Source organism: Amblyomma americanum, chromosome 1, assembly GCF_052857255.1.
Source record: "Amblyomma americanum isolate KBUSLIRL-KWMA chromosome 1, ASM5285725v1, whole genome shotgun sequence".
In the NCBI taxonomy this organism is placed as follows: domain Eukaryota; kingdom Metazoa; phylum Arthropoda; class Arachnida; order Ixodida; family Ixodidae; genus Amblyomma; species Amblyomma americanum.
The window spans coordinates 409,381,126-409,398,468 of NC_135497.1; the positions used below are offsets into that span (position 1 = coordinate 409,381,126).

General features: G+C 49.7%; 1 protein-coding gene across 1 annotated transcript; it reads left to right on the top strand.

Annotated features, from left to right (window-relative positions):
- Nucleotides 1–639: 639 nt before the first annotated feature.
- Nucleotides 640–1,374, top strand: LOC144102766 (importin-7-like). Its single transcript, XM_077635941.1, has 2 exons — nt 640–1,070; nt 1,196–1,374. Exons 1-2 carry the CDS (start codon nt 860–862, stop codon nt 1,267–1,269), a joined length of 285 nt encoding a protein of 94 aa, XP_077492067.1. The 5' UTR covers nt 640–859; the 3' UTR covers nt 1,270–1,374.
- The last annotated feature ends 15,969 nt before the right edge of the window (nt 1,375–17,343 follow it).

Sequence of the window (17,343 nt, forward strand, 5' to 3'; positions counted from 1 at the left end):
GTGGTAGTCCATGCAGGTTGGCCGGTCGACCGTGATGTCAAGGTGTCGTTCTGCACTGACGCCAACCGAGACCGAAACTGCCGGTACAAAATCTTTGTAATTAATTATTAACCCTTCACACTGGTGTTAGGACCTCATTTTCGCGATTAATAGGCGCACAGGCCCCTTTTAAGGCAAAAAACTGACTCCGGAAACTTTGTGTTTCTACTCCTTTAAGCAAGAACACGGACCACAGAACATGAAAGCGAGGTTACACAACGCAAGCTTTGCTTTGCAATAAACGCTTATTCTGCCAACAGCGGGCAATCAAGGCAGACGGAAAGATCACCTGGAAGGCACGGAGTTATAAACCACGAGAAAAAGTTGCGACGGAAAACAAGCTCTCAGAAATCACGCTGCTAATCAATCAGGCTGTGAAAAATGGGCTCACGTCGCCAACCCCCGGGGGAAGAACACGGCCACCGAGGAAGTGTGGCTGCATGCAGGGCCCAAAAATATAGCACTGCATACAAACAACCTTTATTCGCGCCGAACATCATCTCGAGGAAACGGAACCAGAGGCTCACAAAAGACGACGACGACCGTCGGAGGCCGGCCGCGGGACAGAAGAAGACGAAGCGCTGTTAGGCGTGTTCGATTAGAACCAGGATGAGGTTGCCGACGAGGCTTAGCTAGCACCGCCCAGCGAGGCTGGCACTACACATTGTCTCCTGCATCCTCAGCCTGCACTCATGACGACAGCCTCAAGCCCGAGCAAGGCATTGAGTCGACCACGACGCCCTTCGACAAAAAGCAGTGCCCTGTCGACGAGTACCCGGTCCCCAAGGAGGTCATGTGAGGCATCCAGAACACGGACCCGATGTGGTTCGGTGCGCTGACGTCGGGCCCGCAGTCCGTCGAGCAGAACAAGTCCGCACAGGAGGTCCGCGTGCTGGCCGGCCAGAAAAAGGCCGCCGTAGAGACGAGGCGGATCGAGGAGAGCGGCGGATACGTGTTCCAGAACCAGACGGTGCCCCCACCGATTAGCTCTGGTGGCATGCACTTCTGTGGGACACATGATATCTACCAGCGTGCGTATATTTTTTGTTTATGTCGCTTATTCTCCTTTTCACTTTTCTTGTGTTCACTGTGCATTTTTTAGCGTTCCCCCTTTCCTTGCGCACGCTCATGTCCCAGTGACATTTTTTTCATGCAGAAAAGGCCTCCACCTCTTGCTTGACCATGGAGTCGCGGTTCGACAAGCGGCTAACGGCTAGCGGGGCCGACTGAGTGGAACTTCCGCGTTTACGGACTCTGACTCTTGCGGCGGCGTTCACGGCGCCACTGCGCATGCTCAATCATTTGTAATAGCGATTTTTCATCAGTAACTAAATAACGGAGAAGGTGAAGAGAGAACGTTCCTATCTTTCGCGTGACTACTGCACTCTCGCTTATTGACGCTAGCTGCGGTTGATTCCGCAGTGCTCTGTAGTACGACATTGTCAGTTTCGCTGCCTAATATCACAATGCGCTCATAGCTTTGATAAAGTTATCTTGCAAATGTTTTGCGTTCAGAGTCATTAACTGTGATACACTTTATGCGGTTTTGATCTCGATCACTGTGCTTGTTTACAGAATTTTTCTGTTCATGCTGGGGCAAACAATGCCGCTTTTATAACAATCGGCGCTGTTCTTGAAATATGAAGTTGGAGGCACGCCCCAGTTGCGATGGGGCGTGTATTCGATTTTATAATAGCAAAAGCGGATTTTAAAAGACCTAATTTTTTCTTCACAACAGAAAGCTTGGTGTCCAAATCCCGCGCGGTTGCGTTATAAACACTGCAGAATAAAAAGAAAGAAAAGGTAAACTTCATCAATGGAGACCCTTGTAATCTTGCAGTGTTGTCATATGCCTTCAGGACTGCTATATTACTTGTGCGCTAATCCTTACGCGCTTCTGCAGTATTCTACGCACGTATGCGTAACGCGCTGGCATGCTGAGTGCTCTCTCTTTTTCGCTGATGTGAAGGCAAACACGCTTTCCAGCTCAATTTTTCACACTAGGATCCTTGATGTAATCAAGAGTGACCCTATATTTTTCATTAGGAAACTTCATGAATTTAACCATAGCAAGACTAAGATACCTCTATGTGGTCATAGTGGGTACTAGGGTACCGATCGAGTTCCACCGTATACCATCGTTTTATCCCGTTTTACGCGATTTTCAGTACCAAGTTAAAATTAGTTTATACCGATCATACCAGGCTTTTGATCCTGTCAATATAAAGCAAGATATATTTTGATTTCCACCCTGATCTCGTAACGAACTTCGCGAACGACATGACAGCACTGAAAAGAAAGGGTGCTCAGGGCAAGCGCTGAATGGAAGCAGACGAAAAGGTGACATGTAGAGAAAGAGATAGCAAAGCAGGAGTGAAATTGGCCAAGCAAAACAAGGTCTTTGAGCAAGGCAGAAAAGCAGAGAGAGAGAGAGATCGAAACAATTTTTGTTCATAAATTTTGGTGGAATGGGTGGGGTGGGGGGTTAGGCCCGCCAGGTGGCCACGAGCCTTTGGAGCACGGCGATCCATTGGGGTCGGGGTACCGCTCGGAGTCTGCAGATCTGTCGAGGGAATGTCCGAGGGACAAGCGTGGAGAATTGTGACAGAGGGTGGTCTTGGGAAGATAGAAAACATCTTGCGCGTATCTATCGTTCTCAGAGGTCGAGCTCGTTTCTAAAAAGAGTGATAAAAAAAAAACGCTCACTCGCTCCACCGAGGAAAAAAGTGCGATCCATGCGGAAATTTGGTTATCGAGGCCGAGGAACGTAGATGTGCGCTCAAGCTGAGAGCAGGAACCCAGGTTTATTCCTCGCCGCGCCTTTATTATTCCGCTCCTGGGGGTCCGGAGTCAGAGGCTGATAGAAGAAAACGACGACGACCGTCGGAGGCCAGAGCCGAAGGCGCGCGACAGAAGACGACGAAGGCCGTGCTCCTGGACGTGTTCGATTCGGACCAGGTTGACACTGACCGCCAGGGCCAGCAGTGTCCGGCGAGAATTGCATGGCGCGCCGTTTCCGTCATCTTCAACCTCCATCAAGGCGCCAGAGCAAGGCATGGAGTCGACCACGGCGTCCCTCCACGAAGAGGAGTGCCTTGTCGACGAGTACCCGGTCCCCAAGGAGATCATGCGAGGCATCCAGAACACGGACCCGATGTGGTTCGGTGCGCTGACGTCGGGCCCGCAGTCCGTCGAGCAGAGCAGATGCACACAGGAGGCCAATGTGCAAGCCGGCCAGAGGAAGGCCGCCGCAGAGTCGAACCGGATGGAGAAGAGCGGCGGATACGTGTTCCAGAAGCAGACGGTGCCCCCATCGTTCAGCTCTGGTGGCACACCCTTCCGCTAGCCGCACAATTTCTACCGGTGAGCTTCCATTTTCTGCTTGCCTTACTTTTGATTTTCCTACCTTTTCTTCTGCTGTTTTTTTAGACCTTGCAACCTGTTTCCAAGCACTAATGCTCCGCTGCTTTTCGTCCATGCATACAGGGCCTCTGCTATCCTCTGCTTGGTTGTGGGGACACTCGACTGCCAAGAGGACTTAGCCAGCGTGACCGACTACGACATACCGGAGCTCACATGGACTGGCTTTTGTGGCGGCGCCCACGACGCCACTGCGCATGCTCAGTAATCAATATCCATTTCCCATCATTAATTGATCGACGGAGAAGTCGGCGTGAAACCTTCCTAAGCCACACACAGTTACTGAAATGTTGCTTGTGGGCACTGGCTGCGACTAATATGCTAATACTATTCACTACGTGACTGTCAGTTATCCTATATAAAATAATGCATTCTTGAAAATTTTTGCAAGGCTTTCTGTCAAATAGCTTGCCGTCATGCTCATTTACACTGACGTGGTGCAGTCACATGAGGTCGAGAGAAGTGCACGTCCGCATTGTTTTGTGCCGTCGTATTACTGATAATCTTCCCCCGCATAGTTGTGTGTTTAAGCTGTCTTTATTTACATACTCCTGAACCTCGCTGCACAGCGGACGTCTGTATACACGAGCGGCCAATTACAGCGTATTATTTTCACGCCGAAAAGTAAATCCGCTTTGGTTGTTGTGCATACGACCCGTTTATACGACTTATCGCAGATTTACGCTCCCGCCGTGTACAAAGGCGTCGACGTGGATGGCGCGCAGCAGTGGCATGTTTTCGCACTAAACCGCGGGGAACGCTGGAAATCCAGCTCGCGTCGTTCGACTCTGTGTGCAGAGTCGAGGCCTTCGCCCACGAAAACAAACCTCTCGCGCCGGTGTCGGGAGGGCGCCTCTATTTCCCCCTCTCGCTCGCTTGATACATTACCGGAAGAAAAAGTTGCAGCCAGGCTTCAGACTAAATTTGGTCTAAATTGCTTCGAGCTCAGGCGGCCCGAGTCAACGCGTAATATAAGCGAGGGCCGACTGGCGTGACGTCACGGAGGCAGTTCCGCGAAGCCCGACCTGGCGCGGCTTGACGTTCCGCGACCGACAACGCCGTGGCGCTCTCGAAGCTCGCGCGCGCTCGATGAGGCCAGGTTTCGTGCGACGCGCGCCGTCTGACGTACAGGAACCGCGACGGCGTCAGGACTCGAACGGCGTTCCTCGAAGCCGCGAAGAGCCAACGCTCCTCGCGTCAATGTCGTGCACCGGGATCAACTTGCTTTTCCTTGCGCAGCCATCGTTCTTTCGGGCCTGCGACCGCCTTTCCTGGCTCAAAAAAAAGGGGGGAGGGGGACGGAAAAGAAAAGCGCTTCCTTCTTCCTACTTTTCACCGTGTCCACTGGGAGCGCCATAGCCTGGCATCGGTCCGCGGCCCTGCGCCGGGAGTGGTCACCTCGACGTGCGCCGCGCGTGGTGTCAGCGTGCGGTAAACTGCTCGCTACCATTGTTCGCGAATTGCGGCTTGTGCGACGATCTTCTTAGGCAGGGACGCTACTGGCCGCCGAAAAGGCCGCTCCCTTCGCGGCGTTTCGCGGATCACTCGCGGGCGCGTGGCGGTGCTGTTCGCCGAACAAGCCGGCCTCAGCGGGTGCTGACGTCGACAACATGCACTTCGTAGCCGCCATGTTAACGGCCAATGGTTTTATCACGTAGGTGCCTGCGTCGATCGGATGCGCACTCGTCGAAGGTGCGCCTCTCGGGCATCCCAGGCTTCTTGCGTGACTAAGTGCGATCACTCAGCACCAGCACTACTGTTTTCAGTACAGAGCGTCGGCAAATATTTCATGCCGCCTGTAATGTTATCGGTCGTACAGGGTGTTTTAGTGCGAAAAGCACTACTTCACTAGAAAAGCTGAAAAGTGGAGAGTATGTGTGAAGCCTCAACCTTTGACCTTTGACGGAGCGCCAGCGGCAGAGTCCTTGCGCAGCTGCTCCGTCAACGCGCGCAACCGCGGCTCGGCTGCCGATAGGATTTTGCAAGCGGTTGCCTTTGAGGCGACGTTGCCTCGAGGGCTTTCGCACGTCCTAATTGGTTGAACTACGGTAAAACCCTACCGTTTTTTGTTTTTATTATTACAGATTTTGCCTTAAAAAAGTCACGAAAGACAGAACAATTTGGTCTCTTCAGGCGGATTGTACGGCATGGCAGACATAATGTCCTAGTATTATGTTATTAAAACAGGATTAGCTATTTATTATTTACTAATCAACTGAGCCGCGAACTGATCACGTTCGCTGGCCACTGCATTAGGAGGGGAAGGAAGAGGTAAACTTTAATAAAAAAGAGACCTTAGGCGCGGGTTAGGGTGGTGTTCCCCTCTCCGCGGGGGGCTCCAGGTGGCCGACCGATGGTGTCGTTCGGCGACCTGTTCGGCCCGCTCCGCGACTCGGAGTTGAACCTCCGGAGCCAAGCTAAGCAGCGCGGCCTCCCACTGCGATTGGGTAGAGAGCTCCAGACTCTTCGATGACTTGTCTTGGTTATACATGGGTATAGGATGTGTGGTGTGTCTGCCCTTTGGTGCCCGCAGAGAGAACAGACGGGGCCGAACTGCTCTGGGAACCATATGGAGTACATGTACGGACTGAAGAAAGTGTCTGTTTGGAGCTGCCGCCAAATGAATTGTGCATTACTTAGAGATCTGTGGGGTTCTGGAAAGATTTGTCTTTCTTTCTGGAACTGAGTTGTAATTTATTTGTAGGATGTCATTCGCCCTTTGGCAGACCTGAGCTCGGGGTAGTGCACATTCCGGTTAATTACCAATCCTCGGGCAAATTGGTGCGCCGCCTCGTTTCCAGGATGGTCTGAATAGGCGGGGACCCAGATCAATGTGGTCTGGTGGGTATTGGAGATTTTTTCTAAGATTTTCATGGCTGCGGAGTGGGTCCTTCCTTTGACAAAATTTCGAATTGCTGTCTTAGCGTCGCTGATTATGTATTTGGAAGTTGTGGAGGTATAATGGCTAAAGCTACGGCAGCTTCTTCGAGTCTCTTTCGGCAATTTTGTTTTATCGATCGTCGCCGATGCAAGTGGAGAACCTCGTTGATCGACGACTTCCAGGCCCACGTGCGCCTTGTCTTTCTAAACTAAAAATCTTTCGTGAAGTTTTTGTGCCTTACCGTTTCTTCTTTCCTTATCGTAGTCAAGACACGTGCACGAACACTTCATAAACCGTCCTCTGCCCAAAAACATGCAGCCGCTGCATTAGACCACTACACTATCGCCGCAGCCGAACATCCCGCGTGTTTGAGTGCCAGCCTCTCGCGCTGTGCTTTGTATGTCGCCTTCTTCACCTACTTACATCCGTGCGCAACGGATCCAGGACACACCGCTATCCTACTACCCTCTATTCAGGCTCGTTAAGAGGCCCCATAATTTTTTAGTGGGCTAGCATTAAGGCCCCCGCTCATCGATTTCTCCGATCTTTGCCTGAATCCTGCTTGACCTTGAAAACCGAGCCTCGAACCGAGACCGAAATGAAAACCGAAAAGCTAGAGCACCTAATTCGCATTGTGCCTAACCGCACTGAATCGGCCGTCATTGTTTTTTAAATTTTCGGTTTTAAATATCATATGGCGTAATCGGAGGCATTCATGATCGCAGGCGAGCCCAGGATTTAAAACTTCTTAATCGCCATTGCGGTTCTTGATATCGAACGTGGAACTATGCCCGAAAAATGAGCCCGTGCAGCAAACAACGCGCGAGACGCGCCGGAAATAGTACAGCCGCTGTTGGGGTTCATGTAGCAGCTAGTGTTCCTGTATATGCTTCCGGAGGGAGCATATACAGGAACACTAGTAGCTGCATCCTACCGCTGCCACCTGTTGTTGGGATTCAGGTAGCGTGACTGGGTCGGAGAAGAGACGAGGACGATCGGAGGAATAAAACTTGGAAAACTTTATACAAAGACTATTTACATAATGTACAAGTAAGGGCAACTGAGAGTGCCTCTCAGTAAAGGGAGCTTCTTGGCAGTCGGGAGTCTCTCCCAGCAAAGGGTATCTCTCAAGAAGGGGGCTCTCTTCTGGTACCAAACCAGCAGCTCGTTAAATACTCTTCGTATTCCCCAGATCTTTAGCTGGGGAATACAGTGAAGAAGGATGTCCAATCACACTATGGCACTGATGGTACCACCCACGGCAGGGCGGTCCTGATGTTCCCTCGCAGCTCGGTCGAGGGAAAGGGAACAGTACCCGGTCACGTTGTCGTCCACGCAGCCTCCAGGTGGGCGCGCACGTGGGTCCCGACTGCGCCCATGTGGAACCGGAAGGCGCCTGCCTGACACAGGAATGCGGGCTGTCTCCCAGCAGGGGCTGAAATATCTTGTACTGAGGACCGGAACGCGGAACCTCTGTCGAAGGCGAAGCTCTCGGGCAATTGTTCAACCTGGAACCGGAAGGCGCCTGCGTGACACAGGAATGCGGGCTGTCTCCCAGCAGGGGTTGAAAGATATTGTACTGATGACCGAAACGCGGAACCTCTGTCGAAGGTGCGGCACTCGGGCAATTGTTCAACCCCAGCGTGACTGAAGAGGACAACACTGATCTTGTACTTCGTCGTCTGATGGCCTGTTCGAATACGTGGGGCCGCTATTATCGTCGCTGCATCTGACTTTCCTGCAGCCACGTTTCTTCCAGAGGGCTCATTCACCTTCGCGGTGGTTTTCAGGGAATCATCCCCCATGTCGAAATTCGCCGAACTCAACAGCAGGAAGGGAGCACGAGCACAACACCGCACTTCACGCTGGGGAGACGCGTTTAAAGGCCAAAAAAAATGGAGCACGTTGACTAAACGAGAGATCAAACTGCCTAAATACCTCAAAGTATGATTTTTTATTATTTTTTATATTACGCACTGATTATTCGACAGCTCAATAGTTTATTTCATTTTTGTGAAAACGCTATTACATAGAGACAGAAAAAGTTATGAAAGACGTCATGACAGGCAGTGTTTTCGCAACTTTCCAATCACGTAAGAATCAAGCCATTCAAGCCATGACGGATGTATTTTGCGTGCACTTTCGCCATTGTGAGGAGGCTATCACTTCCTATCAAAAATCTCAAGAACTCCAACAGTTTCATATGAGGCTATATTCAGGAGTTTACATCTCTGCGGCTATAAGGTACATCTTCAAATTCGCAAGTTAGAAAACCATCGAAAAAACTTCACCGCATTTCATTGCTATATAAGGCAAGGAAACGCATAAAACATTGCCCTAAATCTGTTATGTTTTAACATTGTACTTTTTCAAAAATCTAAGGAAAAACCATTCCATTTTTTTTTAAACTTCTGAAATTTGTCTCCGAAAGCAGGCGAAAGAGAATACGAACAAACATGTGGCACTATGCTGTTTCTAACAATGTTATTCAAGCTCAAACCTGTACCGTCTCGAGCATAGAAAGGAACGTCTCAAATTAAGGTGCCAAAGCAGCCAATTCGCCCTCCGCTACCCTAAATTTTCCTAAATGCCGAGATTAAGAACTTTATCTTCAATAGATAGCATACCTAATTACATTTTCACGGACAAACGCCAATCTGTGACGTAAGTAGGATTCCGTGGCGCCCCTACTGCCGCGTGCGGGTAACAGCTGAGAATGCAGCCCTTATGAACGCATGTAAACAATAGCTTTGAATGTAATTCTCTGATCTCGCAGTGCAGCTATGAGGTTTTCTGTCGTTACAGAAAAGCTGACTACGTCCTACAACATAACATGGAAGTGTAAAAGTTCATCTCAAAGCTAATTCATTTGCAAAACATTTCAATATGTGCTCCCAGAGACGTTTTACAAATCTCCATTCTATTTTAGCCTCATATCGCCTTTTGTTAACGAAGGAGGACGGCACTAATTATTCATTTTGGAGTCTCTCTGATAAGTAAAAGCGAAAAGAAAATGTTAGAAAAAATTGAGGGAATGTCTGCTCCAGCATAGCTGTCACAGGATTAAACCGATCAAAATAAATAAATGGGGCTTAAAAAGGAACCCCAAATGTATTTTTAAATCAAACACGAATTAGAAAAAAAAATGAGCCAGCCAGGGTTTGTCTGGAGCGGAACGACAAAGCGAGGGTCTGGGGACATGCACGGCATAATAGGTGCACTGTAGAGTAAGAAAATTACATAAAAAACTTGTTTACACATGTCTTCCTATGGACCACATGCATCCCCATCTGTTATCTGCACCCGGTGATAGCGGCGCCCCCGAACCCTGCTTACGTCACAGATGGGTGTTCGTCCATAAAATGTAATTAGGTATGCTCTTTCTTGAAGGAAAAGGTCTCAGTATTGGCATTTGGGGGAAATTTAGAGCAGCGGAGGGTGGATTTGCTGTTTCGTCACCTTCATTTAGGCGCTCCTGTTGATGCTCGAGAAGCTAGAGGTTTGATATTGGATAACGTTGTTACAAACAACATCATCCAACATTTTCTTTCGTATTATGTTTCGCCTCCTTCTACAGACATATTAAATGGGTTTTTCCTTCATTTTTGAACACTACTATTTTCAAGAATGCCTGATTTAGGGCAACGTTTCTTGCGTTTCCCTACCTCATATGGCAATGGAAGTCGGTACAGTTTATGAACACTTAGATTATTATCTATCCTGCGAATTTCAAGATGTACCTTATAGTCGCGGAGAAAAAAAAATTTGAATTTCACCTCATTTGAAACTTGTGGCGTTTTCGAGATGTATTTTTTTTTTTTTCAGTAAGTGGGAACTTCCTGAGAATGACGAAAAAAGCCAGTCATCTTCCTCAAGTGCAGTTCCAGTACGCAAAATAGATCATTCGTGGCTTGAATATCTCGATTCTTACGTCATCGCAGGGTTATGTAATAGCTCAGTGCGCAAAAGCGCTGCCTCTGCCACGACGTCGTTCATAATTTCCACCCTACATCCTGCACAATGTAGGGCTTGGCGCACAAAATGCAGTCTGTTTCATTTTCGGCTGCCTATTCGAGCTATGCCATGTCCGTTCATGTTCTAGCGTTTGCTGAAGAAAGTAACGGCTACATTTACGGCTCTCTGTGTCCTCATACTTTTGTCTCTCCGCCATCTGTCACAGAGCGAGAAATACAGAACCAAGAGCAAAGGTAGCCCGTAGGTTTTACTGGGATTCGAACCCATCTCTTTTGAGTGCCATGGTATAGGTACAGACAACGCGCCTCGCTGAGGCCATTTGCGCCGACCCGAGCAGACGGCGCCGCTGCTGCTTTCATTTGGCATGCAGGTCGTAGAAGCTTATGCAAAAGGCACTTGCTTATATAATAGTTAGCCTGCAATTAGTGTGTCATGACTGACAGCTGCGTGCTAAAAAATGTCGGCATATCCTCCTATGTTCATCTGTCTCCTTAACTCCCCTAAGCCATATGACATCCCCTTGAATGCCCGACAGCTCCTCAAAGAGCTCAGCTATCCTATATACCTAGCTGTGCTGTTTGTGCTGGGACGCATAAAAGCCCGGGGCTGATCGACAGCGGTCATAGGTGGCTATGTGTCAGAAATCTGGTCGGGGAATTTTTCCGCGGGGACCTGGGTTCGAACCCGACCGCGGCGGCCGCGTTTCGGTGGAGGCGAAACGCAAAAGGCGCCCGTGTGCTGTGCAATGTCAGTCTACGTTAAAAATTCCTAGGTAGTCGAGATTATTCCGGAGACCTTCACTACGGCACCTATTTCGTAATTTTTTCTTTCACTCCCTGCTTTATTCCTTCCTCACGGCGCGGTTCGCCTGTCCAGCGATATACGTGCCACAGTTACTGCGTCATCTCCTTTCCTGAAAAAACAATTTTTACATATTTGTTCTATGAAAAAGTGTAATCGGCAATAAGCAAAGTAAACTCACAGTACGCTGTACTGATGGGGGACTTTAGTGTGAAGGTAGACAAGAAGCAGGCCGGAGACCATGCGGTAGGCGCTATGGCATAGGCCAATGGTGAGACTAAAAATGAGACGGGCTTCATACTATATGCGCTCACCGTACCATCGTATACAGGATGTGGAAGGGCTCGAAAAGGTGCGTTGCAGCGGCTACAAAATGTTAAGGTTTCGAATTAGCATAGACTTGAAGAGGGAACAGAAGAAATTAGTAAAGTGGAATCCCATTAACGAGGAAGTGGTAAGAGGGGACGAATTATCTTATTAGAAACGCGAAAGCATTAAAGCGTCTAACCCTACAGACAGAATAGAACTGGCAGAGCTATCAAAGTTAAAGGGAAGCTGAAGCACTTTTCGTAAAAATTGAGTTCCCTGCGGCATTTTAGGGTGTTTTGTCCGAGACAAACAATTTCACATTCAAAAGGAGCGGAAATACACGCAAAAAGCTGTTGTTTAGGAGAAAACGCGCCCCATCGCCTCAGGCCGCCGAACGAACCCCGCTGTTGCTCGCGATTGCCCGGGTCCGTCGTGACGTCATCCACGGCGGTCTCCGGCCAGCACCGACGGCGTTGCTGCGTAGCGCGTTGCTTCAGCTGGCTTAAAAATTACGTTTTGGAAATTGTGGATAATTCAAGCAGTTTTGAACAGTTTGGACTCTTACCATACGTGTTCGAGCCATCAGCGGCTCCAGAAAACGGCGGAACCAACGACGCCGCGAGTGCGCCGGCAGCGAAAGTCAAGTCGCGACATTTTCACGTGTTGGAAATCTCGATTTGCTTTGATTTATGGGGGTTTAACGTCCCGAAGCGAGTCAAGCTTTGAGGCACACCGTAGTGGAAGGCTCCGGAAATTTCGACCACCTGGGGTTCTTCAACGCGCACTGATATCTCACAGTACACGGGCCTCTAGAATTTCGCCTCCATCAAAATTCGACCGCAACGGCTGGGGTCGAACCCACGACTTTCGGGTCAGCAGACGAGCGCCATGGCCACTGAGCCACCGCGGCGCACGACTGATACATATGTTTTGCGTCGTTGCATGCGCGTGCATATCTTTTGTGCACGTGCAAATGGCAATAAAAAAAAACGTAAATTGCGTGGAACCGTTGTTGTGTACCGCCTCTGCATAAAATCCTGGCCACCGACTTTCTGTGACGCCTGTAAACATCATCGAGTTCAGATCATTGGCATGCTTACTCGAGTCGCGCAAGGTAAAACACTTGTTTGTTCATTTATTTATAGTGACGTGCCTAATTACTGTAATTGAAAAGCGCCAAAACCCCCCACACACGCACACAAGAAAAGAGAACGGGGCAGAGTGCGGATTCTTGCCAGGAGTAGCAATGTGAAAGCCAGAGAACTGGTTGAAGCGTTCGATATCAGCAAGAAAGGCAGTCTGGGCGTCAGCGAAACATCTATATCTTTGTATAAGGCGGAAAAAAAGTTTTTAGAGCAACGAAGGGCGCTCTGTCCCGTTCTCTTCTCTTGTGTGTGTGTGTGTGTGTGTGTAGTTTTGGCGTCTTTCAATTACAATGATCAATTACCAACTAGCCCAACAGGAAGTTCTCTTACGCCTAATTACACCCGTTGGCCTCTTAGAATTGCGAACGAATGAAAAACTGGATGAATTGGAGTGGGTTCACTGCTGTACTGCAGCGGGAAAAGACAAGACGACGGAGGAAGCTCCCGTGTGTGCTATTCCTATACGAATGTTTTCACTTGATCATTTGCCCCCTCTTCTATACGCTGCCGCCATGCTTCCCTACCAGAACACTCGTGTTACTGGACAACGCAAGTAATGAATATAAAACGAAGCAGAAGTAAATGTACGTGCTAACAGCTGGTTTTTCAACATAGCCGCTAGGCAAGCTCGCGTGTTAGCTGTTGACAACCCCTTGCCAACAGAAGGGCCAAGTCATTCACCTGCGTCAGCCTTTGCTTCTTGGCTTTGCGAAACCAGCAGCAGCAGCAGCAGCAGCTTCCTCGGAGAGATGTACAGCGATGTTGCCATGAGCTGCAATGAACACTTTTGTGTCATGGATTAGATGTCATAATGCGCTGTTCTAAACTACTGTTGACTCGAAAACAAAGTTTTTGCACCTGATGAGGGAGATTTCTGTGCTGAAGACGGTGACTGCTGCGTCACCAGTGTGCTTGCCTCCAATCGCCGGCGCTTCTGCCGATCATAGCGGCTCGCATCGGTCGTGCCACCGGCGTCGCCGTAGCCAAGATGCAAATTAGGCGCCCAATATTGATTGCAATCGTCAAAAAGCTGAGCCGGTGCCCCTGGACAAATTCATTTCGTAAGGTTTTCTCAGCGCACAGCACTCGGTCATGCAAACAAGGAAGAGGATTATTGAGCTGAAATAACTACGACGATTCGCAATCAACTCGACCAGTAAAGTGCGAGTTCACGATCTGGATGTGGTCAGATCAAACGAAACTACATTTACAGCTAAACTTTGTTCGGTCGCACATTTCAGCATGCAGGAAAATTGCATACGGGGCACGCACTTAAGTGATGAGTGATGCCAACTATCCCCGGCCAGAAATAACTACTACACACTTCAGCGGGGCAATGTAAACGCGGGAACACTTGTCCGAGCGGTGCGATGCGGCGCGAAGACAGCAAATTTTCAACGCAGGCAGGAGCACCTTTTCGCCGGCAATTCTGGTGCTCGAGCGCAGCCGCACTCTAGTGGAGATGCGCTAATATTTTGTTGCGCAGCGCACTGCTCCACCGCTCTTCGGACTGTCTCGGAAAGCCTTGTTGACAAGTGGCCAAGGTGCGACCGTTCCGGGATGAAGTTTGAAATAAATTCCATGTTGACCTGAAATGAAGTGCAGTGAATAAACTTGGCACTTGTCGACGTCTGAATCAAGGCCCTTCCTCTTGATTCATCCGCGCTAGCCATTCGCTCCGGCGTCTTTCCGACAACAGCCGTGTCTTCCCACATTCGTTCACGCCCACTTTCGGCACCTTGAAGAACCTAAGGTCCGCTTCTTGGTTCCTAATCTTCTACTTCTTCGTTTGAGTGCGACCACTTCATGTAATGATTGCGCAATAATCTCCACGGAACCGCGGTTACAGGTGTTAGCACTGCATCACTGACACTGCGTACGGCGGTATGGGTAGTACGGGCGAACGCGAGCTGCGCCACACAATGACCGCTAATTCCAGCATGCGTCGGTTCGCTGACGTAGGATACAACTTAAACAAACAGCAGTTGTTAACAATGGGCCACGGTCCGCGGCGGATTCCTGTGTTACTCTGCTAGCCAATCATAACAATAAACGAAATAAGCTTTTTTAATGTTCGGCTTTATTAAAGAAGCCAGATATAGAAATCGTGGAGCTTACAATTTTTTTTTCTGGTGGTTAGCTTCTTTTTGGCAACCGGAAAAGTTTTAACAACGAACTACTTTTTTGTCGTGGATGAATTCTGTGCAGCGGTCCTGAATGTGGATGGAGCTTGACTGCAGACTTAAAGGGGCTGTGAAAAGGGCGCTCAACAAAGGTGCCATGTGCCTAGGATGCTAAAGGACGCCACTACACAAATATCGTCCAGCAAGAATTTTTAAATGCGTTTTGTAGAAGCTTAGTTATCTGAGGTCAAAATTTGAATTTCAGCGTCTTCGCGCCTTTTCCTCTCTCGCCACTTTTTGCAGCCTGAAACGTCGGCGCTCCTCCGCCGGCCCCTCGCACTCGTGTACAGTACGTGGCGGCTGTGCCCGAGTGCAAAAAACTGCTTTCGAACAATATTTCTTGCTTAGCAATGCGAAATCACCAGCCATTTTTAAACAAAAAATGCTATTTTATGGCTCGCAGAAGAATGGCTGCGCATGGGAGATTATTCCAATTAGTGATATTAACATGAAAAAATCACGAAAAGCCTATACGTGATTCCAGTTTCTACCATATTTTCCATTCGGTAGCTACAGCACACGTATGGTTTCACCTCTTAAATTGGAGAGACTATATATAAAGGACGAAAACCAAGTGCGTTGTGGAGCGTATACATAGCATGCATGCTCCTTTGCAGAATGCAATTTTCGAGCTGCTCTCGTCATAAAAGAGAAGGGGGTGGCGCGGCCAGGCCGTTTGCCTGTGGAAAATTTCTCGCTTAGTAGAGTAGGGGCAGTAGTTTCCCCCCCTTTCAAGGTAATCTGTCCTTGCTCAAATCCCATACGAATGCGTCAGCGTAGAAGAGCTCGTGTCGCACAAAATCCTGCGTTGTCGTCACTGACGGTGAGCGAAAAATCCAGGAAAAATCCCCAGAGTAGTAACCTAGGAGGCAGGTAAGCAACATAGGGCACGTGACCTTGTGGCGTCATCACAACCTGACAACCACAATTGTGAGCCAACTGCGCACCTTGGCGAGTGACAGATGAAGCAATGTTTGGTCGCGACAGATTGCCCGCGAAGGGCAACCTGGGTCGCACAAGCTCAAACAATGCGCAGTGCAGTAGCGCATCGCTTATTTTACCGCTGCGCCACTTCGCCAAGAGGGGTATGAGGAATTTGAGGGATCTACGAATGTTCTGTAGAGGATGCCAATTCTGCATATATGGGCATTAACCCACTAACGCTATCGGGTCGTACCCTTAAGCCGGAGCTTAAGTGCCACATCCATTTTTTTTCTTCTTAACAATGGCTCCACCTGCTCGACTTCAACGGTGCACATCATTGTTTCCGCAAAACGAGCCACTGTGCGCATGCACAAGGAGGCAATTTTCCGAACATTTCTTCTTTTACATGCAAGAAAAAATAGAAAGTAAATTGTGTCCACTTCAATTTTTTTCTTTTTCAACATTGGGACGTCGTCACACGAGTCTTGGCAAGTCGCCAACATAGGGTTTTCCTTTTGACAACGACAGAAACGCAATCATTAAAGTCGTAGCCACTCAACTATAATGAAAGGGTGAGATCAAAACCGTAAAAGGTCTTCCGATCCTAGGCGGCGCTGCATGTGTCCTAGAAAAGCTCGTGCCACTGGGCGCACCGCGCATCCAAAGCAGTAGCCTTCAGTGACATCATCTCGTGTACTGCAGCGCCCTGGTTAGCCTTCGGTCTTCATACAGAAATGAAGAAAACGTACGCGGACAACCACAAGCCGACCACAGCGATAGCCGGAGCAGAAGCAGTAGCAAGCAAGCAGTCGACGAACACCCGCAAGCCCTCCGAGAACGCGACTAATCCTCGGAAGGCAGCGACAGGAGCGGGCGACCTGTATTCACCGCCGAGTACTCGGTCGCAGAAGGATCGATGCAAGAAGGAAATGGAGAAGGTGGAGGACTCCATGTCAGAGGCCAGCAAGCCCTCAAAACCGAAGTTTGACGCCGACACGGGCCGCTCCGATTTGAAGGAGCTGAGGAGCGCCCCCCGAGCGAAAGGTGCTCGTTCGGCAGCACCCAAGAAAGTCCCAACATCTCGGCAGGACCGAGCACGGCCTCACTTGGACACGAGCGCGCAAGGGACAAGTATAGCTTCCATGAGGGCCAAGGGACCGCAAAAGGCCCTGCTGAAGGTGAGTGCTTCGATTGATGCAAACGCGCCTTATCGTTTAGATTCTGAGATGCAATTGTTTGCAGTTTGTGGGTTTCTCAGTAGGCACAGGCCACTACCCACCGCGGGTTCGAGCTTCGCGCGAGCCAAGGGCCCCGATCAGCCGTCACCACACGCACCCTGGGGCACCGCTGCGGCGGCGTTCAACCTCTGAAGAGAGGAGAGCGGCTCGCCGCAAGAAACAGGCCTCCAAGTTCACAAAGGAGACGTTTATTGACGCCGTCCTCCAGCGGTACATACACACACTCAGCAGTCACCCCGTCCCGGGGCGCGCTCAGAGCAAGGCTCCGGTGCGCGCTCGGGGCAACAAGAGAAATGCGCGCCGCTAGCACGCCGCTGCAGGAGATTGTCCCCGCGGCAGTGCTGTGATCTCTCTCGTGTCGGTCGTTGGGCCGTTTGCGAGAGAGAGTGGGCAGTCAACGCAAGGTGCGCCTGTCAGAGGTCGTTGGA

Coding starts and splice junctions, on each gene's coding strand:
- LOC144102766 (XM_077635941.1), top strand. CDS start 860: ATGTGGTTCGGTGCGCTGACGTCGGGCCCGCAGTCCGTCGAGCAGAAC. Junction 1,071..1,195: donor GACACATGATATCTACCAGC/GTGCGTATATTT, acceptor TTTTTCATGCAG/AAAAGGCCTCCACCTCTTGC.